General features: G+C 66.2%; 2 protein-coding genes across 2 annotated transcripts; both read right to left on the reverse strand.

Annotated features, from left to right (window-relative positions):
* Positions 1-324: 324 nt before the first annotated feature.
* On the reverse strand, positions 325-21,713 carry CELF3 (CUGBP Elav-like family member 3). Its single transcript, XM_063420550.1, is given in 17 exon segments — positions 325-461; positions 1,071-1,203; positions 3,019-3,164; positions 5,802-5,949; positions 7,409-7,474; positions 7,545-7,662; positions 7,664-7,695; positions 9,664-9,682; positions 9,684-9,761; positions 9,763-9,804; positions 11,723-11,866; positions 13,317-13,396; positions 13,512-13,643; positions 15,817-15,865; positions 17,883-17,939; positions 17,941-17,966; positions 20,784-21,713. Coding segments are annotated over 16 exon segments (1,410 nt in total). The 5' UTR covers positions 20,929-21,713; the 3' UTR covers positions 325-461; positions 1,071-1,075.
* Positions 21,714-22,994: 1,281 nt separating this feature from the next.
* On the reverse strand, positions 22,995-26,313 carry MRPL9 (mitochondrial ribosomal protein L9). Its single transcript, XM_063420286.1, has 2 exons — positions 26,185-26,313; positions 22,995-23,669 (listed from the first exon to the last, which is right to left on the reverse strand). Exons 1-2 carry the CDS (start codon positions 26,245-26,247, stop codon positions 23,271-23,273), a joined length of 462 nt encoding a protein of 153 aa, XP_063276356.1. The 5' UTR covers positions 26,248-26,313; the 3' UTR covers positions 22,995-23,270.
* Positions 26,314-26,554: the final 241 nt, after the last annotated feature.

The raw sequence follows: 26,554 nt of genomic DNA on the forward strand, positions 1-26,554 counted from the left end.
GAGGATTTGGGGGGGCTGTGCCCCCCCATTTGGGACACCCAGGGACCCCCCAAAGGCCCCCAGGACCCCCCGGGACCCCCCAGAGCCCCCCCCCCGAGTTTGGAGCTGCTTTTGGTCCTGTTGGGTGAGAAAAGCCCCAAGAAGGGTCCCCGGGGGGGGGGGAATGAGGGGGGGGGGGGTCCTTTTGGGAGCCCCCCCAGGGTGGGCACGATCCCCCCAAAAATGGACTGGACTGGGCTGCTGGGGTGGGGGGCGCTGGCACCCTGAACTGGGCTGGACTGGGCGGGACTGGGGGGTCGGATGGGGCCTGGAGGGGGGGTCCATCCTTCCTGAGCGTGGGGGGGTCTGGGCCCCCCCCAGCAGGACCGAGCCCCCCCCCCGGGCACCGCTGGGGCTGGGGGCGGGGGCTGCTCTGCAATGGGTGGGGGGCACCCAAAGGTGCTGCTCCGGAGCCTCCGGACCTGCAGAGGGAAAGTTTGGGGATGGGAGGGGTTAAAGAGGGTGGGGGGGCACTTCCAGCCCCCCCAAACCCTGGGACACCCCAAATTCCAGTGGGGACATCCCAACCTGGGGGGCTCCAGGGGGGTTCCCAGCCTGGGGAGTTCCTGGGGGGTTCAGGAGGGTCTCAGGGGTTCTGGGGGATCCCAAGGTGGCTCCCAGGTCCTGGGGGGATTTCTGGGGGTCCTGGGGCAGGGGGGAGCGGCTGGAAGGTCCCAGGGGGCTCCCAGAGAGATCCCAAGGGATGCCCCAGGGGGCCCCAGGTGGTCCCAGGGGGTCCCAGAGGGTCCCAGGCTGTCCCAGGGATTTCCCAGGGGGTCCCAGGGGTTGTCCCAGAGTGTCCCAGAGGTCTCAGGGTGTCCTGGGCTGTCCCAGGGGTGTCCCAGGAGATGTCCTGGGGTGTCCCAGGGTGTCCCGGGCTGTCCTGGGGGTGTCCCAGGGAATGTCCCAGGGTGTTCCAGACTGTTCCAGGGGGTCCCAGGAAGTCCCAGGGCTGTCCCGGGGGTCCCAGGGGATGTCCCAGGGGTGTCCCAGGCTGTCCCAGGCTGTCCCGGGGGTCCCGGGGGTCTCACCGGGCTCAGTAGGGCCGGTTGGCGTCCTTGGGCCTCTTGAGCTGCACCTTGAGCCGCTTCATCCCGATCTGGAAACCGTTCATGGCCTGGATGGCGGCCTGGGCGCTGGCGGGGTTGTCAAAGCTCACGAAGCCTGCGGGGACAGGGGACAGGAGGGGACAGAGGGGACAGCGGGGACAGGGGACAGAGGGACGGGAGGGACATCATGGGGACAGGGGGGACAGCGGGGACAGGGGACAGAGGGACGGGAGGGACATCATGGGGACAGGGGGGACAGCGGGGACAGGAGGGATGGGGGGGACAGGAGAGACAGAGAGGACAGGGGGGACAGAGGGACAGAGGGGGACAGGGGACAGGAGACAGGAGGGGACAGGGGGGACAGAGGGACAGGGGACAGGGGACAGGAGGACAGGGGGACAGGGGACGGGGGGGACAGGGGGGACAGAGGGACAGGGGACAGGGGACAGGAGGACAGGGGGACAGGGGACGGGGGCGACAGGGGGGACATCATGGGGACACAAGGGACAGGGGGGACAGAGGGGCCGGGGGGGACAGAGGGGACATCATGGGGACAGGGGGACAGAGGGGATGAGGGGACAGGGGGACAGGGGGACAGAGGGACAGGGGACAGGGGACAAAGGGGACAGCAGGGGACAGGGGACAGGGGGGACAGGGGGACGGGAGGGGACAGAGAGGACAGGGACATCATGGGGTCAGGGGGACAAAGGGGGACAGTGGAGGACAGAGAGGACAGAGGGGACATGAGAACAGCAGAGACAGGAGGGGACAGGGGGACAGAGGGGACAGGGGGACAGAGGGGATGGGGGGGACAGGGGGGACATCATGGGGACGTCATGGGGCCAGGGGGATACAGGACCATGGGGACATTGGGGACATGGAGGCCATGGGGGACATCATGGGGAAATGGGGACACGGGAGCAAGGGGACACGGAGGACAGTGGGGACATCGGGGTAGGGGGACATTGGGGACAGCAGGGCCATCAGGTAATGGCGTCCCTGGCCGTGATGTCCCCAAGTGCTGCTCACAGCGCTCCCACCCCTGTCCTTGCTGTCCCCATTGTCCCCAGTGTCCCCAGTGTCCCCAATGTCCCAGTGTCCCCAATGTCCCCACCAAAGAACTTGCTCTGGTTGATGGCCCTGTCCCCATTGTCCCCATTGTCCCCATTGTCCCCATTGTCCCTGTGTCCCCCCGTGTCCCCAGTGTCCCCACCGAAGCACTTGCTCTGGTTGGTGGCCCTGTCCCCATTGTCCCCATTGTCCCCAATGTCTCCAATGTCCCCAGTGTCCCCATTGTCCCCCCGTGTCCCCAGTGTCCCCAGTGTCCCCATTGTCCCCCCGTGTCCCCAGTGTCCCCAGTGTCCCCAGTGTCCCAGTGTCCCCAGTGTCCCCAGTGTCCCCCTGTCCCTGTGTCCCCACCGAAGCACTTGCTCTGGTTGTTGGCCCTGTCCCCATGTCCCCACTGTTCCCATTGTCCCCAATGTCCCCATTGTCCCCAATGTCTCCAACGTCCCCAATGTCCCCATTGTCCCCCCGTGTCCCCATTGTCCCCGTGTCCCCATGTCCCCAATGTCCCCATTGTCCCCAATGTCCCCATTGTCCCCATTGTCCCCAATGTCCCCAGTGTCCCCAGAGTCCCCATTGTCCCCAATGTCCCCATTGTCCCCATTGTCCCCATTGTCCCCACTGTCCCCAGTGTCCCCACTGTCCCCATTGTCCCCACTGTCCCCATTGTCCCCATTGTCCCCATTGTCCCCACTGTCCCCATTGTCCCCATTGTCCCCATTGTCCCCATTGTCCCCAATGTCCCCATTGTCCCCATTGTCCCCGTGTCCCCATTGTCCCCAATGTCCCCAGTGTCCCCAATGTCCCCAGTGTCCCCATTGTCCCCAGTGTCCCCCCCTGTCCCCAGTGTCCCCAGTGTCCCCACCGAAGCACTTGCTCTGGTTGGTGGCCCTGTCCACGAAGACCTTGGCGGAGATGACGTTGCCGAAGGGCAGGAACATCTGCAGGATCTCGGTGTCGGCGAACTCCTGGGGCAGGTGGTAGATGAAGATGTTACAGCCCTCGGGGCCTGCGGAGGGAGCGGGGTCACACGGGGCCGGGGGACCCCGACCTGCACCCCGAAACCTGACAGGACCTGCACCCCGAAACCTGACAGGACCTGCACCCCGAAACCTGACAGGACCTGCACCCCGAAACCTGACAGGACCCCGACCTGCACCCCGAAACCTGACAGGACCCGGAACCTGACAGGACCTGCACCCCGAAACCTGACAGGACCCGGAACCTGCACCCCGAAACCTGACAGGACCCTGAACCCCGAAACCTGACAGGACCCTGAACCCCAAAACCTGACAGGACCCTGCACCCCGAAACCTGACAGGACCCTGCACCCCGAAACCTGACAGGACCCTGAACCTGACAGGACCTGCACCCCGAAACCTGACAGGACCCGGAACCTGCACCCTGAAACCTGACAGGACCCTGCACCCCGAAACTGAACCCCGAAACCTGACAGGACCCTGCACCCCGAAACCTCACAAGACCCGGAACCTGCACCCCGAAACCTGACAGGACCCTGAACCTGGACCCCAAAACCTGACAGGACCTCAAACCCAACCCAGAGCCCTGAACCTGGCCTGGGACCCCAAACCTGACAGGACCCGGAACCTGCACCCCAAAACCTGACAGGACCCAAAACCGACAGGACCCTGAACCTGCACCCCGAAACCTGACAGGACCCGGAACCTGCACCCTGAAACCTGACAGGACCTGCACCCCGAAACCTGACAGGACCCTGAACCCCAAAACCTGACAGGACCTGCACCCCGAAACCTGACAGGACCCGGAACCTGCACCCCGAAACCTGACAGGACCCTGAACCTGACAGGACCCTGAACCTGACAGGACCCAAAACCGACAGGACCCTGAACCTGCACCCCGAAATGTGACCCGGGACCCCGAACCTGACAGGACCCTGAAACCTGACAGGACCCTGAACCCCAAAACTGAACCCTGAAACCTGAACCCCGAAACCTGGGCTGGGACCCCAACCTGCACCCCGAAACCTGACAGGACCCTGAACCCCAAAACCTGATAGGACCCTGCACCCCGAAACCTGGCCTGGGACCCCGAACCTGACAGGACCCTGCACCCTGAAACCTGACAGGACCCTGCATCCCGAAACTGCACCCCGAAACCTGACAGGACCCTGCACCCTGAAACCTGACAGGACCCTGCACCCCGAAACTGCACCCCGAAACCTGACAGGACCCTGCACCCCGAAACCTGACAGGACCCTGAACCTGACAGGACCCCCAACCTGCACCCCGAAATGTGACCCGGGACTTTCAACCTGCACCCCAAAACCTGAACCCCGAAACCTGGGCTGGGACCCCAAAACCTGACAGGACCCAAAACCTGACCCAGAGTCCTAAAGCTGGACCTGTGACCCCAAACCCTGACCCAGGACCCCAAACCCTGACCCAGAGCCCTAAGCCCAAACCCAAAACCCTAAAACGGAACCCAAAACAGGACCCAGGACCTCAAAACCAGAGCTATGAACACAAAACTGAACCCAAGACCCTAAAAGTGGAGCTGTGAACCCAAAACAAGACTCGGGACCCCAAAACTGGCCCTGGGACCTCAAAACCAGACCTGTCAACCCAAAACTGGCCCTGGGACACCATCCCCGGGACCCCAAAACTGGACTTGTGAACCCCAAGCTGGCCCCAGGACCTCAAACTGGACACTGGACCCCAAAACTGGATTCAGGATCCCAAAGTGTCCCTGAGACCCCAAAACCAGCCCCAGGAACCAGCCCTGAGACACCGAACTGGCCCCATAGCCCCAAAGCCAGCCCTGGGACCCCAAACCTGTCCCTGCACCCCAAACCAGTCCCTGCACCCATGGGATGCCTGACCCGCCCCCCCCAACACCCCAAATTCCAGGGGGTCACCCCAAAAACCCCCAGGGCCCCTCTAGCACCCCCAACTCCCTGGGACACCCCAAAGCTCCTCCTGGGGGGTCCCATGGGAGGGTCCGGGGGGGCCCCGGGGTGTTGGGGGGGTGGTCCCAAGAGGGTCCTGGGGCCATTTCAGGGGTCCCAGGGGGGTTTGGGGGTCCTGGGGAGTTTTGGGGGGTTCTGGGGAGCTCTCGGGGGTCCCAGAGGGTTGGGAAGGGAGGTCTTGGGGGGGTCTCAGGGGTTCGGAGGGGTCTCGGGGGTCCTGGGATGTTCTGGGGGTCCTGGGGAGGGTTGGGAGGGTCCCAGGGGTCCCAGAGGGTTTTGGGGGGAGTCCTGGGGGGATGTCAAGAGTCCCGGGGTGTTTTGGGGGGGGTCCCAGGGGAATTTCAGGGGTCCCAGAGGGTTTAGGGGGGGGTCCCAGGAGTGTCTCGAGGGTCCCGGGGGTTTTGGGGGGGGGTCCTGGAGGTTTTTTGGGAGGTTCTGGGCGGTTTTGGGGGGGTCCCGGGCAGTTTTGGGGGGGTCCCGGGGGGTCCCGGGGGGTTTTGGGGGGTCCCAGGGGTGTCTCGAGGGTCCCGGGTGGTTTTGGGGGAGGTTCTGGGTGGTTTTGGGGGGGTCCCGGGGATTTTTGGGGAGGTTTTTGGGGGGTCCCGGGGGGTTTTTGGGGGGGTCCCGGGGGTTTTTGGGCGTCCCTGGGTGGTTTTGGGGGTCCCGGGGGTTTTTGGGGAGGTTTTTTGGGGGTCCCTGGGTGGTTTTGGGGGTCCCGGGGCGGTTTTGGGGGTCCCGGGGGGGTCTCACCTTCGCGCTGCTGCTGCTGCGGGGGGGGCGGGGGGGCGAGCAGGGGTCCCGGGGGGGCGAAGGCCGGGCTCACCAGCCCGTAGGCGGCCGGGTACGCGGCTGGGGCGGGGGCACGGGGGGCACGGGGTCACCGGGGACACCCAGTGCCACCAGTGCCCACCAGTGCCACCCCAGTGCCACCCCAGTGCCATCCCAGTGCCACCCCAGTGCCACCAGTGTCACCCCAGTGCCACCAGCACCACCCAAGACCCTCCCAGTGCCACTCAGTGCCCCCCAGTGCCACCAGTGCCACCCAGTGCTGTGCAATGCCCTCCCAGTGCCCCCCCAGTGCCCCTCAGTGCCACCCCTGTTTCCCCCAGTGCCACCCCAGTGCCACCCAACACCCTCCCAGTGCCCCCCAGTGCCACCAGTGCCCCCCCAGTGCCCCTCAGTGCCACCCCTGTTTCCCCCAGTGCCACCCCAGTGCCACCCAACACCCTCCCAGTGCCCCCCAGTGCCACCAGTGCCCCCCCAGTGCCCCTCAGTGCCACCCCTGTTTCCCCCAGTGCCACCCCAGTGCCACCCCAGTGCCCCCCAGTGCCACCCCAGTGCCACTCCAGTGCCACCAAACACCCTCCCAGTGCCACCAAACACCCTCCCAGTGCCCCCCAGTGCTGTGCAACTCCCTCCCAGTGCCCCCCCAGTGCCACCAGTGCCACCCAACACCCTCCCAGTGCCCCCCAATGCCACCCCAGTGCCCACCCAGTGCCCCCCCAGTGCCCCCCAGTGCCCCCCAGTGCCCACCCAGTGCCCCCCCAGTGCCCCCCCCAGTGTGGTTCAATGCCCTCCCAAAGCCACCAGCAACACCAGGGCCACCCCAGTGCCCCCCCAGCCCTCCCCAGAGACCCCTCAGTGCCCCCCAGCCCCTCCCAGTACCACACAATCCCCTCCCAGTGCCCCCCCAGTGCCCCACAACCCCCTCCCAGCCCCTCCCAGTGCCCCCCAGCGCCCCCCAGTACCACACAATCCCCTCCCAGTGCCCCCCCAGTGCCCTCCCAGTGTCCCCAAACCCTCTCTCAGCCCCCCCAGCCCCCCTCAATCCCTCCCAGTGCCCCCCCAGTGCCCCATAACCCGCCCCTGGTGCCCCACAACCCCCTCCCAGCGCCCCCAGTACCTCACAACCCCCTCCCGGTGCCTCCCAGCCCATCCCAGTGCTCCCCCAGTCCCTCCCAGCACCCTCCCAATCCCTCCCAGTGCCCCCCAGCATGCCCTCAGTGCTGCCCAGTCACTCCCCATGGCCTCCCAGTCCCTCCCAGTGCCCCCCAGCACCCTCCCAGTCCCTCCCAGCACCCTCCCAGTCCCTCCCAGTGCCCCCCAGCCCCTCCCAGCACCCTCCCAGTCCCTCCCAGTGCCCCCCAGTACCTCACAACCCCCTCGCAGCACCCTCCCAGTCCCTCCCAGTCCCTCCCAGTGCCCCCCCAGTCCCTCCCAGTCCCTCCCAGTCCCTCCCAGTGCCCCCCAGTCCCTCCCAGTCCCTCCCAGTCCCTCCCAGTGCCCCCAGCCCCCGGCCCGTACCCACCGGTGTAGTGCTGCATGCCCGCGTACGCCTGCTGCAGGGGGTCCCCGGGGGCCGCGGGGCTCTGGGCTGGGGGCACAGGGGGGGTTAGGGGGGGCCCGGGGGGGCTCGGGGGGCCGGGGGAGGGGTCGGGGGGCACCTGGGAAGGGGGGGACGCCCCCGGCGTAGACGGCGTCGGGGCCCGGGGGTCCCGCGGGCTGCGCGGGCACCGGGCTGTAGCCGTTGACGCTCAGCGGGGCCGCGATGGCCGGGACGGGGAGTGGCCGCCATGGCCGGGGGGGTGCTGGTTCCTGGGGACACAGCGGGGACACCGCGGGGTCACCGCGGGGTCATGGAGGGACAGACCCGGGACTGACCCGGGACAAACCTGGGACACCACTGGGACAAACCCGGGACACCCCCAGGTCACCCCCGGGTCACCCTCGGGCCACCGCGGGGACAAACCCAGGACAACCCCTGGGTCACCCTCGGGCCACGGAGGGACAGACCCGGGACTTGACCCGGGACAAACACGGGACACCACCGAGTCACCCCTGGGCCACCGTCAGGCCACCGAGGGGACAAACCCGGGACACCACTGGGGACAACCCCGGGTCACCATGGGGATGAACCCGTGACACGGTGGGGGACAGACCTGGGACAAACCCGGGACACCCCCAGGTCACCCCCCGGGTCACCCTTGGGCCACCGAGGGGACAAACCCAGGACACCCCGGGGACAACCCTGGGTCATCCCCGGGTCACCCTGGATCACCCCCGGGACATCCCGGGACAAACCCGGGTCACCACGGGGATGAACCCGTGACACGGTGGGGACAAACCCTGGACAACCGCAGGGTCACCCTCAGGTCACCACCAGGACACCCTCGGGTCACCCCCGGGTCACCGCTGAGACTGTGACCCCGGGGGTCCCGATGGTGGCCGATGGTGGGGTGATGGAATGTCCCTGTCCCCATCTGCGGTGTCCCCATGTCCCACCCACGGTGTCCCACCCCTGGTGTCCTCCCATATCCTGTGTCACATCCCCGGTGTCCCCATTCCATCCCTGCTGTCCCCACCCATGGTGTCCCCCCATACCCTGTGTCCCATTCCTGGTGTCCCCATCCCATTCCTGTACCCCATGTCCCATCCCAGGTGTCCCTGTCCCACCCCTGGTGTCCCCATGTCCCCCTCCCAGGTGCCCCAGTTCCCAGGTGCCACCACACCCCCACCTCTCCCATATCCCCGTTCCCAGTGTCCCAGTGTCCCATGTCCCCATCCCCAGTGTCACCCATTCCAGGTGTCCCCATGTCCCATGTCCCCTTCCCGATGTCCCCAACCCCCCTGTTCCCTGGCCCAGGTGTCCCTCCCCAGTGTCCCCCATTCCTGTGTCCCATCCCCACTGCCACCCCTCCCGTGTCCCCTCCCCAGTGTCCCCATCCCTGGTGTCCTTCCCTACCAGCCCCAACTCCTGGTGTCCCCCATTGTCCCCTCTCCAGTGTCCTCATTCCCAGTGTCCCCATCCCCTGTTGACCCCATCCCCACATCCCCACCCGCTCCCCCTCTGTCCCACTGTCCGCAGTCCCCCTGTCCCCTCTCCTCCCTCTGTCCCCTCTGTCCCTTTGTCGCTGCTGTCCCCCTGTCACCTCTGTCCCCTCTCTCCCCGCTCTGTCCCTCTGTCCCCCATGTCCCCTCTCCTCCCTCTGTCCCCTCTCTCCCCCATGTCCCGTCTGTACCCCTGTCCCCGTCTCCTCTCTCCCCCACGTCCCCACGTCCCCATGTCCCCCATGTCCACATGTCCCCCCTCTGTCCCCTCTCTCCCCCCTGTTTCCCCTGTCCCCCGTGTCCCTGTGTCCCCCTATCCCTGTGTCCCCCTGTCCCCGTGTCCCCCCTGTGTCCCCATTGTGTCCCCGTGTCCCCGCTGTGTCCCCATTGTGTCCCCGTGTCCCCCCCGTCCCCCTGTGTCCCCCCTGTCCCCATGTCACCCTCTCCCCATGCCCCCGTCCCTGTGCCCCCTGTGCCCCCTGTCCCCCTGTCCCCCTGTCCCCCCTGTCCCCCCCGTGTCCCCCCCGTCCCTGTCCCCCCCATCCCCCTGTCCCCCCTGTGTCCCTGTATCCCTGTGTCCCCCCCCCTGTCCCCCCCGTGTCCCTGTGTCCCCCCTGTCCCCCCTGTCCCCCCCCTGTCCCCCCTGTCCCCCCGTGTCCCCCCGTGTCCCCCTGTGTCCCCCCCTGTCCCCTTGTCCCCCCCTGTCCCCCCTGTCCCTGTGTCCCCCCGCGTTACCTGAGGACGGTGGCAGGGGGGGTGGCGATGATCCCGTTGGGGTTGACGGTGCCCATGTGCTGCATCTGCACGGCCATGGTGGCCATGGGGCTGAGGTAGGGCCGAGTGCGCGGCCACCAGGGCCGCCTGCTGCTGCATCAGCTGCGGGGACACGCCTGTCACCGAGGGGACACCACGGCCACCACGGGGCCACCACGGCCACCACCGCCCCAGGGAACCCACCCCAGTGTCACCAGGGCCGCCTGCTGCTGCATCAGCTGCGGGGACACGCCTGTCACCGAGGGGACACCGAGGGGACACCGCCGGGGGACACCACGGCCACCACTGCCCCAGGGAACCCACCCCAGTGTCACCAGGGCCGCCTGCTGCTGCATCAGCTGCGGGGACACGCCTGTCACCACGGGGACACCGAGGGGACACCGCGGGGACACCACCCCGCCCCAGGGAACCCAGCCCAGTGCCACCAGGGCCGCCTGCTGCTGCATCAGCTGCGGGGACACGACTGTCACCGAGGGACACCGGGGCCACCACGGGGCCACCACCCCAGAGAGCCCCTCCGTACTGCCACCAACATCCCACGGAACCCACCCCAGTGCCACCAGGGCCGCCTGCTGCTGCATCAGCTGTGGGGACACGCCTGTCACCGACGGGGACACCGAGGGGACACCAGGGCCACCACGGGGCCACCACGGCCACCACGGGGCCACCACAGCCACCCACCGCCCCCAGGGAACCCACCCCAGTGCCACCAGGGCCACCTGCTGCTGCATCAGCTGCGGGGACACGACTGTCACCGAGGGGACACCGAGGGGACACCTGAGGGGACACCGAGGGGACACCAGGGCCCACCATGGCCATTGCAGTGCCACCACGGCCACCACCGCCCCAGGAAACCCACCCCCAGTGCCACCAGGGCCGCCTGCTGCTGCATCAGCTGCGGGGACACAACTGTCACTGTGGGGACACCACGGGGCCACCACGGCCACTGTGGGGCCACCACGGCCACCACAGGGCCCACCACTGGCCACCACAGCCACCACCGCCCCACGGAACCCACCCAGTGCCACCAGGGCCGCCTGCTGCTGCATCAGCTGTGGGGACACAACTGCCACCAAGGGGCCACCACAGCCACTGCAGGGCCACCACGGCAACTGCAGGACCACCACGGCCACCACCCGCCCGAGGGGGCAATGCCCAGTGCCACCACTGCCCCAGGGAACCCACCCCAGTGTCCCCAGTGTCCCCGGTGTCTCCAGTGTCCCCAGTGTCCCCAGTATCCCGTACCGCCTGCGTGTAGGCGCTGTAGGTTTCCGAACTGGAGCGCGATGGGGCTGAACATTCCCAGCTGGCTGCTGACTCCCCAGTGTCCCCAGTGTCCCCAGTATCCCCCCATGTCCCCAGTGACCCCAGTGTCCCCAGTGTCCCCCAGTGTCCCCAGTGTCCCCAGTGACCCCGGTGTCCCCGGTGTCCCTGGTGTCCCCGGTGTCCCCAGTGTCCCCAGTGCCCCCAGTGTCCTCCGTGTCCCCGGGTGTCCCCAGAGTGTCCCCAGTGTCCCCCCGTGTCCCCCGGTGTCCCCGGGTGTCCCCCGGTGTCCCCAGTGTCCCCAGAGTCCCCAGTGCCCCCGGTGCCCCCGGTGTCCCCGGTGTCCCCAGTATCCCCAGTGTCCCCAGTATCCCCAGTGTCCTCAGTGTCCCCCGGTGTCCCCCAGTGTCCCCAGTGTCCCCAGTGTCCCCAGTGTCCCCAGTATCCCCCATGTCCCCAGTATCCCCCATGTCCCCAGTGTCCCCAGTGTCCCCCAGTGTCCCCAGTATCCCGTACCGCCTGCGTGTAGGCGCTGTAGGCTCCGAACTGGAGCGCGATGGGGCTGAACATTCCCAGCTGGCTGCTGACCCCAGTGTCCCCAGTGTCCCCAGTGTCCCCAGTGACCCCGGTGTCCCCAGTGTCCCCAGTGTCCCCAGTGTCCCCAGTGTCCCCAGTGCCCCCGGTGTCCCCAGTGTCCCCAGTGTCCCCGTGTCCCCTCAGTGTCCCCAGTGTCCCCAGTGTCCCCAGTATCCCGTACCGCCTGCGTGTAGGCGCTGTAGGCTCCGAACTGGAGCGCGATGGGGCTGAACATGCCCAGCTGTGTCGCCACCTGCTGCATCCGCCGCAGCCCCCGCTCCTTCTCCGTGTCCGCAAACTTCACCACCAGGCTGGACGAGGCGCCCTGCGCGGCACAGCGGCCACTGGGGTCACTCGGGGTCACTCGGGGTCATTTGGGATCATTCAGGGTCACTCGGGGTCATTGGCAGTCACTCAGGGGCACTCAGAGGCACTCGCAGTCACTCGGGGTCACTTGCGGTCACTCGCGGTCACTCGCGGTCACTCGCGGTCATTTGGGGTCACTTGTGGTCACTCAGGGTCACTCAGGGTCACTTGGGGTCACTCGGGGTCACTCACGGTCCCTCAGGATCATTCAGGGTCACTCAGGGTCATTGGCAGTCACTCAGGGGCACTCAGGGGCACTCAAGGTCATTTGAGTGCCCGTGAGGGACACTCACGGTCACTCGGGGTCACTTGCGGTCACTCGAGGTCATTTGGGGTCACTCGCAGTCACTCAGGACACTCATGGTCATTCATGGTCATTCATTCAGGGTCACTCAGGGTCACTCAGGGTCACTCATGGTCACTCAGGGTCACTCACGGTCCCTCAGGGTCACTCAGGGGTCACTCAGGGTCACTCAGGGTCACTCAGGGTCACTCGGGGTCACTCAGGGTCACTCAGGGTCACTCGGGGTCACTCGAGGTCACTCAGGGTCACTCAGGGTCACTCGTGGGTCACTCAGGGTCACTCAGAGAGGCACTCACAGTCACTCACAGTCACTCAGGGTCTCTCGTGGTCACTCAGGGGGCACTCACCGGTCCCTCAGGGTCACTCAGGGTCACTCAGGGTCACTCATGGTCACTCACGGTCCCTCAGGGTCACTCAGGGTCACTCAGGGTCACTCAGGGTCCCTCAAGGTCACTCAGGGTCACTCAGGGTCACTCAGGGGGCACTCAACTCGGTCCCTCAGGGTCACTCAGGGTCACTCAGGGTCACTCAGGGGCACTCACGGTCCTCGGGTCAGGGTCACTCAGGGTCACTCGCGGTCACTCAGGGTCACTCACGGTCACTGAGTGGGGGCATGGTGGGATCGGTGACGGGGGCCATGGTTGGGGTGAGGTGGGGTGAGGATGAGGAGGGGGACAAGGGAGGTGATGAAGAGGATGAGGATGGGGACGATGATGGGGGGGGACAGTGGTGAGGACTGATGATGGGGTGATGAAGGTGACAGTGATGGGATGAGGAGGAGGGGGACAGTGATGGGATGATGATGAGGATGGTGAGGGGATGATGAGGAGGTGACGGGATGACGAAGGGGATGGTGATGGGATGATGATGAGGATGATGATGAAGGGCACAGTGATGGGATGATGAGGAGGACGAGGATGATGGGATGCTGATGAGGAGGATGATGGGCACAGTGATGGGATGATGGAGGGGATGATGATGGGATGATGAAGGTGACAGTGATGGGATGATGATGAGGACAGTGATGAAGGGCACAATGATGGGATACTGATGAGGATGAGGATGATGATGAAGGTGACACCGCGGGCCGGGGCCGGCCCCTCACCGGCAGCGTGCGGCTCCCGTGCAGGGCGGCGATGGCGGCCTGGGCCTCCGCGTGGCTCTGGAACTTGACGAAGGCGCAGCCTGGGGGACATCGGCCCCGTGTCACCTCCGGGGGCTCTGGGGGGTCCCACGCCGCCCCCCAAACCCCCCTCAGAGCCCCCCAAACCCCCCTCAGAGCCCCCCCGGGCGCCCCCACCTTTGCTGGTGCCGTCGGGGCCCCGCGCCAGCACCGTGCACTCGTCGATGGTGCCGAAGGGCTCGAACATCTTGCGCACGTCCTCGTCCGCCTGCTGCTTGCTGAGCATCCCCACAAAGAGCTTCCGGTCCTCTGCGGGGACACCGCGGTGACAGCGCGGTGACACCGGGACACCACGGGTGACAATGGGACACCGCGGTGACAGCGGGACAGGGACACTGGCACTGGGACACCGCCATGACACTGGGACACCGCAGGTGGCACCGGGACACCGCAGTGATAACGGGACAGGGACACCACCGGTGACAATGGGACACCGCAGTCCACAACGGGACAGGGACACCCGCCGTGACAACGGGACACCGCGGTGACACCGGGACACCACGGGTGACAATGGGACACCGGGACAGGGACAGCAGCATGGGGACACCCACGGTGACACCGGGACAGGGACACCATGGGTGACAATGGGACACCGCGGTCACAATGGGACACCGCAGATGGCACCGGGACACCGTGGTTATAACGGGACACACCGCCGTGACAGCGGGACACCGCGGTGACAACGGGACACCGAGGTGACAACGGGACAGGGACACCGCCATGACAATGGGACACCCGCGGTCACAACGGGACACCACGGGTGACAATGGGACACCACGGTCACAATGGGGACAGGCACACCCACCGCCGTGACAACGGGACAGGGACACCGCCGTGACAACGTGACACCGCTGTGACAATGGGACACCGGGACAGGGACAGCAGCATGGGGACACCGCCGTGACAACGGGACAGGGACAACGGGACACTGCCGTGACAACGGGACATCACCATGACAACGGGACAGGGACAACGGGACACTGTCATGACAACGGGACATCGCAGTGACAACGGGACACCGCGGTCACAACGGGACACCGCGGTCACAATGGGACACCGCCGTGACAACGGGACAGGGACACCACCGTGACAATGGGACACCATGGGTGACAACAGGACAGGGACACTGCCACTGGCACCGGGACACCGGCATGGGGACACCGGGACAGGGACACCATGAGTGGCACCGGGACACCGTGGGTGACAATGGGACACTGGGATAGGGACACTGGCACGGGGACACCACAGGTGGCACCAGGACACTGGCACCAGGACACTGGACAGGGACACCGGGACACCGCGAGTGACAACAGGACACCGGGACAGGGACACCAGGATAGGGACACCGCCGCTGGCACTGGGACACCGGCATGGGGACACCAGCATGGGGACACTGCCACTGGCACCAGGATACCAGGACAGGGACACCGGTACAGGGACACCGCTGCTGGCACCAGGGACACCACTGCTGGGACAGGGACAGCGGCACTGGGACACCATGGGTGACAACAGGACACTGGGACACCAGCATAGGACACTGCCACTGGGACTGGGACACTGGCACGGGGACACCGTGGGTGGCACTGGGACATCAGCATGGGGACACTGCCACCAGCAGCAGGACACTTCAGGTGGCACCAGGACACCGGGATGGGGACAGCACCATGCAGAGGGATGTGACACTCCAGGAAGGATGGGGTGGCCCAGGATGGGGGGATGGGACACTGGGATGGGGACATGGATGGGGACACTGGGGTGGGCTGGGAACCCCGGGAATGGGGACAGGGTGACAACTCTTGGGGACATGGAGGAACAGCCCACCCTGGGCATGGGGACAGGAGCGGGGTGGCCCTGGGGGGGTCTCACACTGGGGGTGGCCTTGGGGCAATTTGGGGACACCGGGCTTTGGGGACAGGGGGAGTGGGGTGAGTTTGGGGGAGGGGAGGAGGTGTTGGGGGGCCCTGGGGGGGATTTGGGGGAATTTGGGGGACTTTGACGTGATGTGGGAGGTTTTGGGATGATTTAGGATTTTTAGGAGGATTGGGGGTGATTTGGGGATTTTGGGGTGGTTTTGGGTTTTTGGGGGGTGATTTTGGAGGTTTTGGAGTGGTCTGGGTTTTTTGGGGGGGATTGGGGGTGATTTTGGGGGGTTTTGGGTGATTTTTGGAGGACTGGGGGTGATATTTTTGGGTGATTTTAGGGTTTTTTGATTGGGGGTGATTTTGGGGCGATTTTTGGGTTTTTGGAGGTTTTGGGTGGTTTTAGGGTGATTTTGGGGCGATTTTGGGAGGATTTGGGGGTGATTTTGGGGTGATTTTGGAGGTTTTTTGGGTAATTTTTGGAGGACTACGGGTGATTTTGGGGGTTTTGGGAGGTTTGGGGGTGATTTTGGGGCGATTTTGGGGTTTTTTGGGGGCGGTACCTCCTCGGCTCTCACTGTCCGCCGGCTTCACCTGGATGGGCCGGTTCATCTGGGGGGGGACTACGGGGGGGGGTTGGGGACACTGAGACCCCCGGAGACCCCCCCGAGACCCCCCCGGAGACCCCCCGAGACCCCCCCGGGACCCCCCCGGACCCTCCCCCACCCCTCCGAGGGTCCCAGCCCCACCACCCCGCCCCCCAAAGATGCTGCGGTCTCCATGGCAACTCCGGGCCCGCATCCCGTTACCCGGCAACGGCCCGGGGGGGGGGGGGGGAGGGGGGGCCCGGGGGGCCGCGTTAATGAGCGCCCCTCCCCCCCCGCGCTAATTGGGGGGGGACGGACCCGCCCCCGCCCCCCCTCCCCCCCCAAAACCCCGGAACCCCCCGGGGAACGGGGCGGGGGGGGGGGAGGGGAGGGGGAGGGCGCAGATGCGCGGTTGCCATGGCAACGGCCGGCTGCGCTCCATGGCAACCGCCCACTCATCCCCAATTTACCCATCGCGGTTGCCTGGCAACGCCGCTGACGTCATCAGCGCTCGCGATAAACAATGACGGGGATGGGGAGGGGCGGGGGGGGGAGGGGCAGGGACGGGGATTTGGGGAGGGGCGGGGGGGGGGGGAGGGGCAGGGACGGGGATTTGGGGAGGGGGGACCCCCCAGGCCCGGCCTGACCCCGCCCCTCCCCCCTGCGCCCCCCCCCCATCCCCGGTGTGGGGGAGGGGCCGCGTGGCCCGGGGGGATTTGGGGAATTGGGGAGGGGGGCGCGGGGGGGGAGGGGCATCCCCGGCTGACCCCGGCCCGCTCCTTTCGCCGCCGAAGCGAAGGTGCCCCCCCCCCCTCCCTGAGCCCCCCCGGCCCAGATGGCGCTGGAAATGCCCCCCCGGGTGGGGGCGGGGGGGCGTTAATCCCCCCTAATCCCCCCCCGAGCTGGATCAGCCCCGGCCGGGGGGGGGGGACACAAAGGGGGGGCGGAGTGAGACCCCAGCCCCCCCAAAAACCGCGCCGGACCCCCTCGGGGGCTCGGGGGGGGCTGAGGGCGGCGCCGCCCCCTCCCCAAATTCCCCGCGAGGCGCGGGGGGGCGCTTGGGGGGAGCGGGGGCCGCCCCTAATCCCCCCCCCCCCACCCCCCCAAACCTCACCCATCCCCCCCCCGCCAATCCCGCCCGGATCTGCGGCCCCAAATCCCGGGATTATCCCGGCCAAGCCAAATCCCCCCCGGGCCCGGCGGGACACGCGCGGAGCCCGGGGGGGGGCAGAGCCCCCTCCCCACCCCGGGGACCCCCCCCTGCCCCTCCCCCGCTCCTCACCCCCTTCAGGGACCCCCAAACCCTCCCCGGGAACCCTCAACACCCCCCAAACCCGGCTGGGGGCAGGGAAAGGGAGGTGGGACCCCCCCCCCAAAAATGAATCGGGGGTGGGGGGCACCCGGACCCCCCCCCAATCCCGGGCTTTGTTGTGCCCGTGCCCGCCTGGCAGCGCTTCATTAGCACCGGGCCCTCATTAGCGGCGCTAATTAAACACCCCACAGATGTTCGGGGGCGCCCCCAGCCCCCCCCCAAAAATCCCCCCCTCAGTGGGGCCCGCGGTGGTGCTGAAAGGGGGGAGGGGGAGGGGTAGGGGTGATTTTGGGGGGGTTCTGGGTGATTTTTGGGGGACTTAAAAGTGATTTGGGGGGGTTCAGAATGTTTTTTGGGGATTCGGGTGGATTTTTTGAGAGTTCAGGATGATTTGGGGGGTTTCAGGATGATTTAGGGGGACTTAAAGGTGATTTTGGGGGGTTTCAGAGTGTTTTTTGGGGGTTCGGGGTTATTTTGGGTGTTTCAGGGTGATTTTTGGAGGTTCAGGATGATTTGGGGGTTCAGGATGATTTTGGGGTGATTTAAGGGCAATTTGGGGGTTCAGGACGATTTTTGGGAGTTTCAGGATGATTTGGGGAGTTCAGGGTGATTTTTGGGGGATTTCAGGGTGATTTTTGGGTTACACGGGTGATTTTGGGGTGTCACGGGTCGGGGGCTCACAGGGGGGGTCCGGGGGTGCCCCGGGGGGGTCCCCGCGCCCCCCACTCACCCCCGGGAGCGTTTTCTGCTCGTGCAGGGCGCTCTGGGCCTTCAGGGCCGACTCGCGGGGCGCAGTAGGTCAGGAAGGCGCATCCTGGGGGGAGGGGGGAGCCAAAAATGGGGTCGGGGGGCGTGGGGGGGCACGGGGGACCCCGAGGTGTCCTGACCCCCAGCCCGAGGTGACACAGAGGGTCTGGAGTGGGCAGAGCGCCCCAAAAGTAACCGGAGCCCCCCCAAACACCCAGAGACCCCAAATGGACCCAGAGACCCCAAAATCCCCCAGAGACCCCAAATGGACCCAGAGACCCAAATGGACCCAGAGACCCCAAAATCCCCCCAGAGACCCCAAAATCCCCCAGAGACCCCAAATGGACCCAGAGACCCCCAAAATCCCCCCAGAGACCCAAAATCCCCCCACAGACCCCAAATCCCCCCAGAGACCCCAAATCCCCCCAGAGACCCGAAATCCCCCCAGAGACCCCAAATCCCCCAGAGACCCCAAATCCCCCCAGAGACCCCAAATGGACCCAGAGACCCCAAATCCCCCCAGAGACCCCAAAATCCCCCCAGAGACCCCAAATGGACCCAGAGACCCCAAATCCCCCCCAAAACTCCCAGAGCCCCCAAAATTCCCAGACCCCTCGAGACCCCCAAATTCCGGTGCCCAGCGGGTGCTGGGGGTTTGGGGGGGCTCAGGACCCCCCGGGTGTTGGGGACAGGGTCGGGGGTTGGGGTCCCTGCCCTGTCACTGTGACACCCCGGCTGTGACACCCCCGGCTGTGACACCCCCGCCTGTGACACCCCCGGCTGTGACACCCCAGGGACCCCCCAGAGCCGGTGTCACCCCCAGGGACACGTGGGGTGACCACGTGACACCCAACGACAGACACAACACCCCTGAACAACAGCCGGACACCCCAGGGACACCCGGAGCCGGTGTCACCCTCACAGGGACCCGCGGGGGGACTGCGTGACACCCTAAAACAACACCCCAAAACAGCACCCGAGACAACAGCCAAAACAACAGCCGAAACAACAGCCGGACACCCACACACAGGGCTGGGTGTCACCTGCAGGGGCACCCACGTGACACCCAACACCCGCCTGGCACCCCCAAAAAACACCCAGCAGCTGCTGGGCACAACAGCCTGAGACAACACCTCAACAACACCAAAAAAACCACCAAAAAACCACCCCAACAACACCCCAGCAATGCATTAAAACCACCACAACAACACCCAAAAAACACCCCAACAATGCATAAAAATGCACACCAAAAACACCCCAAAAACACCCCAACAACACTCAAAAAACACCTCAACGACACCCCAACAATGCATTTAAAAACACCCAACAACGCCCCTTGCAACACCCCAAAAACACCCCAACAACCCTGAGAACACCATCCAACAACAACACCCCACACCCACCCAAGCCCACAACAGCCGGACACAGCACCCCGGTACAAGGCCCCACACCCGACACCGACACCCCAAACCCGCCTGACACAACTCCACAGCCGCCCCCACCCCCAACACCCGGGGTACAACACCCCAACAGGGGGTGCCCAGGCTGGGCTGGGGGGCTGCGGCTGTTCCCGGTACCGGGCCTGTTCCGGGGCTGTTCCCGGTGCCCAGGGCTGTACCCAGGGCTGTACCCGGGGCTGCTCCCGGTGCCCTCGGCTGTACCCAGGGCTGTACCCGGGGCTGCTCCCGGTGCCCTCGGCTGTAGCCGGGGCTGTTCCCGGTACCGGGGCCTATTCCGGGGCTGTTCCCAGTGCCCAGGGCTGTACCCAGGGCCTGCGGCTGTAGGTTGAGCTGTGGGTGTTGCTCAAGGCCTTCGGTTGTACCCAAGGCTGTTCCGGTGCCCTCGGTTGTACCCGGTACTGTTTGTGGGGCTTTACCCGGTACCAGAGGTTGGATGTGGAGTGGTTCCCAACGCCGGGGCTGTTGCGGTTACCCGGGAGCTGTTCCCGGTACCGGGGCCCTCGGCTGTACCTGGGGCTGTCTGTGGGGCTGTTCCCGGTGTTGGAGGCCGCTCCCGGTACCGGGGAAACGGTTCCCAATCCCGGGGAGCCCATCCCGGGCTGTTCCGGTACCGGGGGCTGTGTCACGGGGCCTTTCCCGGTGCTGGGAGCTGTTCTCGGTACCGGGAGCTGTTCCTGGTGCTGGAGGCCGTGGCACGGGGCTGCTCCCGGTACTGGGGGCTGCTCCCGGTGCTGGGGGCCGTACCCAGGGCCGTACCCGGTGCTGGTAGCTGTTCCCGGTACCGGGAGCCATATCCTGAGGCTGTTCCTGGTACCAGGAGCTGTTTGTGGTACCAGAGGCCAAATCCCAGGGTTATTCCTGGCACCGGGGGCCGCATCCCGGGGCTGATCCAGTATCCAGGGCCACATCCCGGGGCTGATCCGGTGTCTGGGGCCGTTCCCGGTACCGGGGCTGAATCCCGGGGCTGTTTCCCATCCTGGGAGCTATTCCCGGTACCGGGGGCTGTTCTCCCTACCGGGGGCCGTGTCCTGGGGCTACTCTCGGTGCTGGGAGCTGTTCCTGGTACTGGGAGCCACATCCCGAGGCCATTCCCGGTACTGGGGGCCGCTCCCGTTACCGGGGCCACAACCCGGGGCCGAGGCCATTCCCGGTACTGGGGGCCGCTCCCGTTACCGGGGCCACAACCCGGGGCCAATCCCGGTATCTGGGGCTGTTCTCGGTACTGGGGCCGATCCCGGGGGTCCGGGGCTGTTCCCTGGTACCGGGGCCAGGTCCCGGGGCTGCCCCCACACCGCCGTGCCCGTGCCCCGCACCCATCCGCGCTGCCCGGGGGCCGTGCCCGCTGCCCCTGCCCCGTTCCCGCTGCCCGGGGCCGTTCCCGTTCCCTTTCCCCGTTCCCGGTTCCCGGTTCCCGGTTCCGGTACCTTTGTGCATCCCGGTGTACTTGTCCTTGATGACGGTGAGCTCGTAGATTTTCCCGAACTGCTCAAAAATCGGTTTCAGGTCCTTCTCCTCCAGGTGCCGCGGGATCTGCCCCACGAAGAGTTTGATGGCGTCGGGCTCCTTCATGGGGCCGCCGGGGGCTCCCCGGGCCCCGGGGCCGCTCCCGCTCCCCGCTATCACCGCCCGGCCTCGGCTCCCGGTGCTCCCGGCGGTTGCCCGGTGCCCCGGCGCACACAAAGGACGAGGCGGCCCCGGGGCTCGGCTCGGCTCCGGGGACGGGGCGCGGCGGGGCGGGGGCAGCTCTGCCCGGGGGGCGGCGCTCCCGGCGCTCCCGGTGCGTCCCGGCCGTTTCCCGGGCGCTGCTCCCCGAAATCCCGCCGGATGCTGCGAGCGCCCGCCCCGCCGGTGCCGCCCCGGCGGCCGCGGGGAGGGTCCCGGTACCGGGCGGGGGGAGCTCAGTGCCCGGTTCGGTCCATGGCGGCCGCGGCGGCCGCGGGTCCCCGAGAGCCCCGGTGGTGGCCGAGCCCCCCCGGCCGCTGGGGCAGCGGGTACCGGGAACCGGGATCGGCACCGGGATCCGCTTTTCTTCCCCGGTCGGGGCCGCCCCCGCCCCGCCCGCCCGGTGCTGATGTCAGAGCGGCACCGGGGACCGGCACCGGCGGCGGCACCGGGGCCTGGGGAGCGGCACCGGGACCGGATAACGGGCACCGGCCCCGGCTGTGGGGCACGGCGCTCCGGCCGGCGGGCACCGGCACCGGCACCGGCGACAACGGCGGGACCTGGAGCGCGGGCCCAGGACCGGGGATGGGGCTCTGGGAACCGGGACCGGGGACCGAGCACCGGATCACGGGCACCGGGAGCGGAGCAGCGGCGGCACCGGGAGCGGGGAGGGCGCTCGGAACCGGCACCGGCGCGGCACCGGGCCGGGCTGTGGCCGCGGGCCTCCGGTATCGGCCCCGCCGGGCCGGGGGCGGTGGGGGGGGGGCTCGGGGATGTTTTGGGGAGGGGGCGGGGGCCGCGCGCGTGCCCGTGCGCGCTCCCGTGCGCGCGGCCGGGCCGGGGCTGCGCGCACGCGCGGAGGGGCGGGGGGGGACACGGGGGGGGAGGGGATGGGGGGAGGGTCCGGGGCCGCCCCCGCGGGTCCCCTCCCCCCTCCCCCCCCCCGCGTGTCGCTGTCCCCTCCCTCCCGGTGCTGTCCCCGGTGCTGAAGTCAGCCCCGCCCCCTCCCCTCGCGTGTCACCTCCCACGGGCGTGTCCCGGTGTCCCGGGCCGGTGTCACCCCCTCGGTGTCCCAGGGCCACCCCCGGGCCGGTGTCACCCCCCTCATTGTCACCCCTCGGTGTTCCAGGCCTGTGCCACCCCCCCAGTGTCACCCCCTCAGTGTCACTCCTCGGTGTCCCCGGGCCGGTGTCACTCCCTCAGTGTCACCCCTCGGTGTCCCTGTGCTACCCCCTCAGTGTCACCCCTCAGTGTCCCCAGGCCGGTGCACCCCCTCAGTGTCCTGGTGTCACCCCCCGCAGTGTCACCCCCCCGTGTCACCCCTTGGTGTCCCCAGGCCAGTGCCACCCCCCCCAAGTGTCACCTCCTCAGTGCCACCCCCTCAGTGTCCCAGTGTCACCCCCTCAGTGTCACCCCCCCACTGTCACTGCCTCAGTGTCCCCGGGCCTCAGTGTCCCCTCCCCTACCGGTGCCACCTCCCTCCGTGTCTCGGTGCCACCTCTCGATGCCACCCCCTGCTCCGTGTCACCCCCCTCGTGTCACGGTGTCACCCGCTCCGTGTCACCTCCTTTCACTCTCGGTGTCCCCCCGTTGCCATGGCAACGAGCCGGTGACAGCCGCGGTGGCACCGCCACAACCCCCCCACCCCGAGGGGTCCCACCCGGGGGGACACGGGGGCGGTGACACTTTGGGGACACCCCTTGGGGACACCTTGGGGACACGGGGCTCACCCGGCCGCGGTCCCACCCCAATAATTCACTCCAAACTCCCCAATTCTGTCCCAAAATTCCGATTTTTTGGCACCGTGGGGACTCCCGGGATCGGCCCCGGTCCCCCCCAAACCCCCGGGGACCCCCAGAGCCCTCCCCAAAACCCCCGGGACCCCCAAAAGTTTGGGATCCCCCCAAAAAAATCTTGGGATCCCCCCAAAATCCTGATCTGAACCCCCACAGGTGAGGGGGGGTCCCAAGGGGGGGACCCCAAATCCACTGCGGGGACCCCAAATCCATCCCGGGGACCCCAAATCCAGCCCGGGGACCCCAAATCCAGCCGGGGACCCCCCTGGACCACAGGGGGGCTCTGGGGGATTTGGGGGGGGCTCAGGAGAACCCCAAAATTCTGCTCGGGGGACCCAGAGATGTCCTGGGTGGGTGGGGAGGGGGAACAAGGGGGGGAACTGACCCCAAATCCACCCCGGGGGACCCCAAATCCATCCTGGAGACCCCAAATCCACCCCGGGGACCCCAAATTCACCCCGGGGACCCCAAATCCATCCAGGGGACCCCAAATTCACCCCGGGGACCCCAAATCCACCCCAGGGATCCCTCTGGACTGGAGTGGGGCTCGAGAGAACCCCAAAATCCTGCTCTGGGAATTGGGCAATGTCTGGGAGCTCCAGTGAGGTGAGGAGGGGGGAACCGACCCCAAATCCATCCTGGGGACCCCAAATCCATCCTGGGGACCCCAAAGCCCCCCGGGGACCCCTCGGGGGGGACCCCGAAGCCCCCCTGGGTGTCAGAGGAGCCGCTCCCGGCTGCTCTCCCAGCTGCTGCCGCTGCTGCTCCCGCCAGTGCCGGGAACCGTTTGGTTTTGGGGCGCAGGAACTGCACCACGTCCATGGGGACCCGAACAGTGTCCAGCCCGTTCACCTGGGGAGCCCAAAACACCCCAAAAACACCTGAGTGACCCCAAAAACACCCTAAAAACACCCCAAAACCACCCGGGTCACCCCAAAAACAGCCCCGGGGCACCACGGCCATGGGGACCCGCACTGTGTCCAGCCCCGTTCACCTGGGGAGCCCAAAACACCCCAAAAACACCTGAGTGACCTCAAAAACACCCCCAAAAACACCTGAGTCACTCCTAAAATACCCCCCAAACCATCTGAGTGACCCAAAACCAGCCCCAAAACAGCCCCAGGGCACCACGGCCATGGGGACCCCGCACCGTGTCCAGCCCGTTCACCTGGGGAGCCCAAACACACCTGGGTGACCCCAAAAACACCCAGGTCACCCCAAAAACACCCCTAAAAACCACCCGAGTGACCCCAAAACCACCTGAGTCACCCCAAAACCACCTGAGAGACCCCAAAACCACACGACAGGGTGGATGTGAGGGGGAGAACAGGGAGAAAGTGGAAGGAAATCGGAAATGCGGAGGGAGGGAGGGGAAACTGGGAGGGAAATGAGAAAATGAGGGGGAAATGGGCTGGGAGTGAGGGCAGGGCACTGCTGTCACCTTGGTCTGTCCCTCTGTCCCTTTGTCCCTTGTCCCCTCTCTCCCTCTGTCCCCTGTCCCCTCTGTCCTTCTGTCCCCTTGTCCCCACTCTGTGCCCCTGTCCCGTCCCTCTGTCCCCAACCCCTCTGTCCCCCTGTCCCCTGTCCCTCTGTCCCTCTGTCCCTTTGTCCCCCTGTCCCCATCGCTGTCCCCTCACCGTGACGTCACACCAGAAGTGTCCCCCGCGTGTGATGGGCTCCGGTGGCAGGCGCAGGGCGTGGGGGGGGCACGAACACCCCCGAGCTGTCCCAAAATCCGGGGTGTCACCCCAAAACACCCAGGGTGTCACCCCAAACAACCCCGGGTGTCACCCCAAACAACCCCGGGGTGTCACCCCAACAACCCCAGGGGTGTCACCCCAAACAACCCCGGGGTGTCACCCCAAACACCCCTGGGGTGTCACCCCAAAACCGGGGTGTCACCCAAAAACCGGGGTGCCACCCCAAACAACCCCAGGGGTGTCACCCCAAAAATCCGGGATGTCACCCAAACACCGGGGTGTCACCCCAGAAACCGGGGTGCCACCCCAAACACCCCCGGGGTGTCACCCCCAAACCCCAGGATTTCACCCCAAATCCCAGATTTTCACCCCAAACCCTGGGATGTCACCCCAAACCCCAGGAACAGCCCCGAATCCCAGGAATGGCCCCAAAACAAGAAAATGATCCCAAAACCAGGGAGTGACCCCAAAACCCAGAAATGGCCCCAAATCTTGGAAATGGTCCCAAACCCAGGAATGACCCCAAATCCCAGGAATGACCCTAAAACCAGGGAATTACCCCAAACACAGGAATGACCCCAAAAACCAGGGAATGACCCCAAATCCCAGGAGTGACCCCAAAACCAGGGAAGGACCCTAAAATCCGGGAGTGACCCCAAAACCAGAGAATGTCCCCAAAACCAGGGAATAACCCAGAAACCCAGGAATGACCCCAAACCAGGGAGTGACCCCAAACCCAAGGAGTAACCCCAAATCCCAGGAATGACCTCAAAACCAGGGAATGATCCCAAAATGCAGAAATGGCCCCAAATCTTGGAAATGGTCCCCAAACCCAGGAATGACTCCAAATCCCAGGAATGACCCCAAATCCCAGGAATGATCCCAAAACCAGGGAGTGACCCCAAACCCCAAGGAGTACCTCAAAACCCAGGAATGATCCCAAGCCCAGGAGTGACCCCAAAACTCCCCAATCCCCCCAAATCCCAGAAATCACCTCAAATCCCAGGAATGACCCCAAATCCCAGGAATGACCCCAAAACCAGGAACAACCCCAAATCCCAGGAATGATCCCCCAAATCCCAGGAACGACCCCCCAAACCAGGAATGACCCCAAAACCTGGGAATGATCCCAAATCCCAGGAATTATCCCAAAACCAGGGAATGACCCCAAAACCAGGAATGCCCCCAAAACCAGGAATGACCCCAAACCAGGAACAACCCCAATCCCAGGAATGATCCCCCAAATCCCAGGAATGACCCCAAAACCTGGAATGATCCCAAATCCCAGGAATGACCCCAAATCCCAGGAATTATCCCAAAACCAGGGAATTACCCCAAAACCAGGGAATGACCCCAAATCCCAGGAATGACCCCAAACCCAGGGAATGACCCCAAAATCAGGAATGACCCCAAAACCAGGAACAACCCCAAATCCCAGGAATTATCCCAAATCCCAGGAATGACCCCAAAACCAGGAACAACCCCAAATCCCGGGATCAGGGCCGCCCTGAGTGCCCCGAACCCTTGGGGACTGCCCCCAAACCCTGGGATTTGACCCAAAACTCCCCAATCCCCCCCAAATCCCAGAAATCACCTCAAATCCCAGGAATGACCCCAAATCCCGGGATTTGACCCCAGAACTCCCCAATCCCCCAATCCCCGCTCACGTTCTTGAGGAAGTGCCGGGCCACGATGGCGGGGCTCAGCTCCCAGCTCACGTTGTTCTTCATGCCCACCTGGAGCCGGCAGCGCCGCAGGAACGCCAGGGTCTGCACGGGGGGGAACACCGGGAACGGGAACGGGAACACCGGGAATGGGAATGGGAATGGGAACACCGGGAACGGGAACGGGAACGGGAATGGGAACACCGGGAACGGGAACGGGAACACCAGGAACGGGAATGGGAACGGGAACGGGAACGAGAATGGGAACGGGAACGGGAATGGGAATGGGAACGGGAACGGGAACGGGAATGGGAACGGGAACGGGAATGGGAATGGGAACGGGAACGGGAATGGGAACGGGAACGGGAATGGG

The sequence above is a fragment of the Prinia subflava genome, chromosome 31 (genome assembly GCF_021018805.1).
Source record: "Prinia subflava isolate CZ2003 ecotype Zambia chromosome 31, Cam_Psub_1.2, whole genome shotgun sequence".
Classification (NCBI taxonomy): Eukaryota; Metazoa; Chordata; class Aves; order Passeriformes; family Cisticolidae; genus Prinia; species Prinia subflava.

Bases quoted from the DNA above. Each gene is read 5' to 3' on its own strand.
- MRPL9 (XM_063420286.1), bottom strand. From the start codon at position 26,247: ATGAAGAACAACGTGAGCTGGGAGCTGAGCCCCGCCATCGTGGCCCGG. The intron at 23,670-26,184 runs GTGAGCGGGGAT...TGGGCTCCCCAG, and splicing joins CCCGGCACTTCCTCAAGAAC to GTGAACGGGCTGGACACTGT.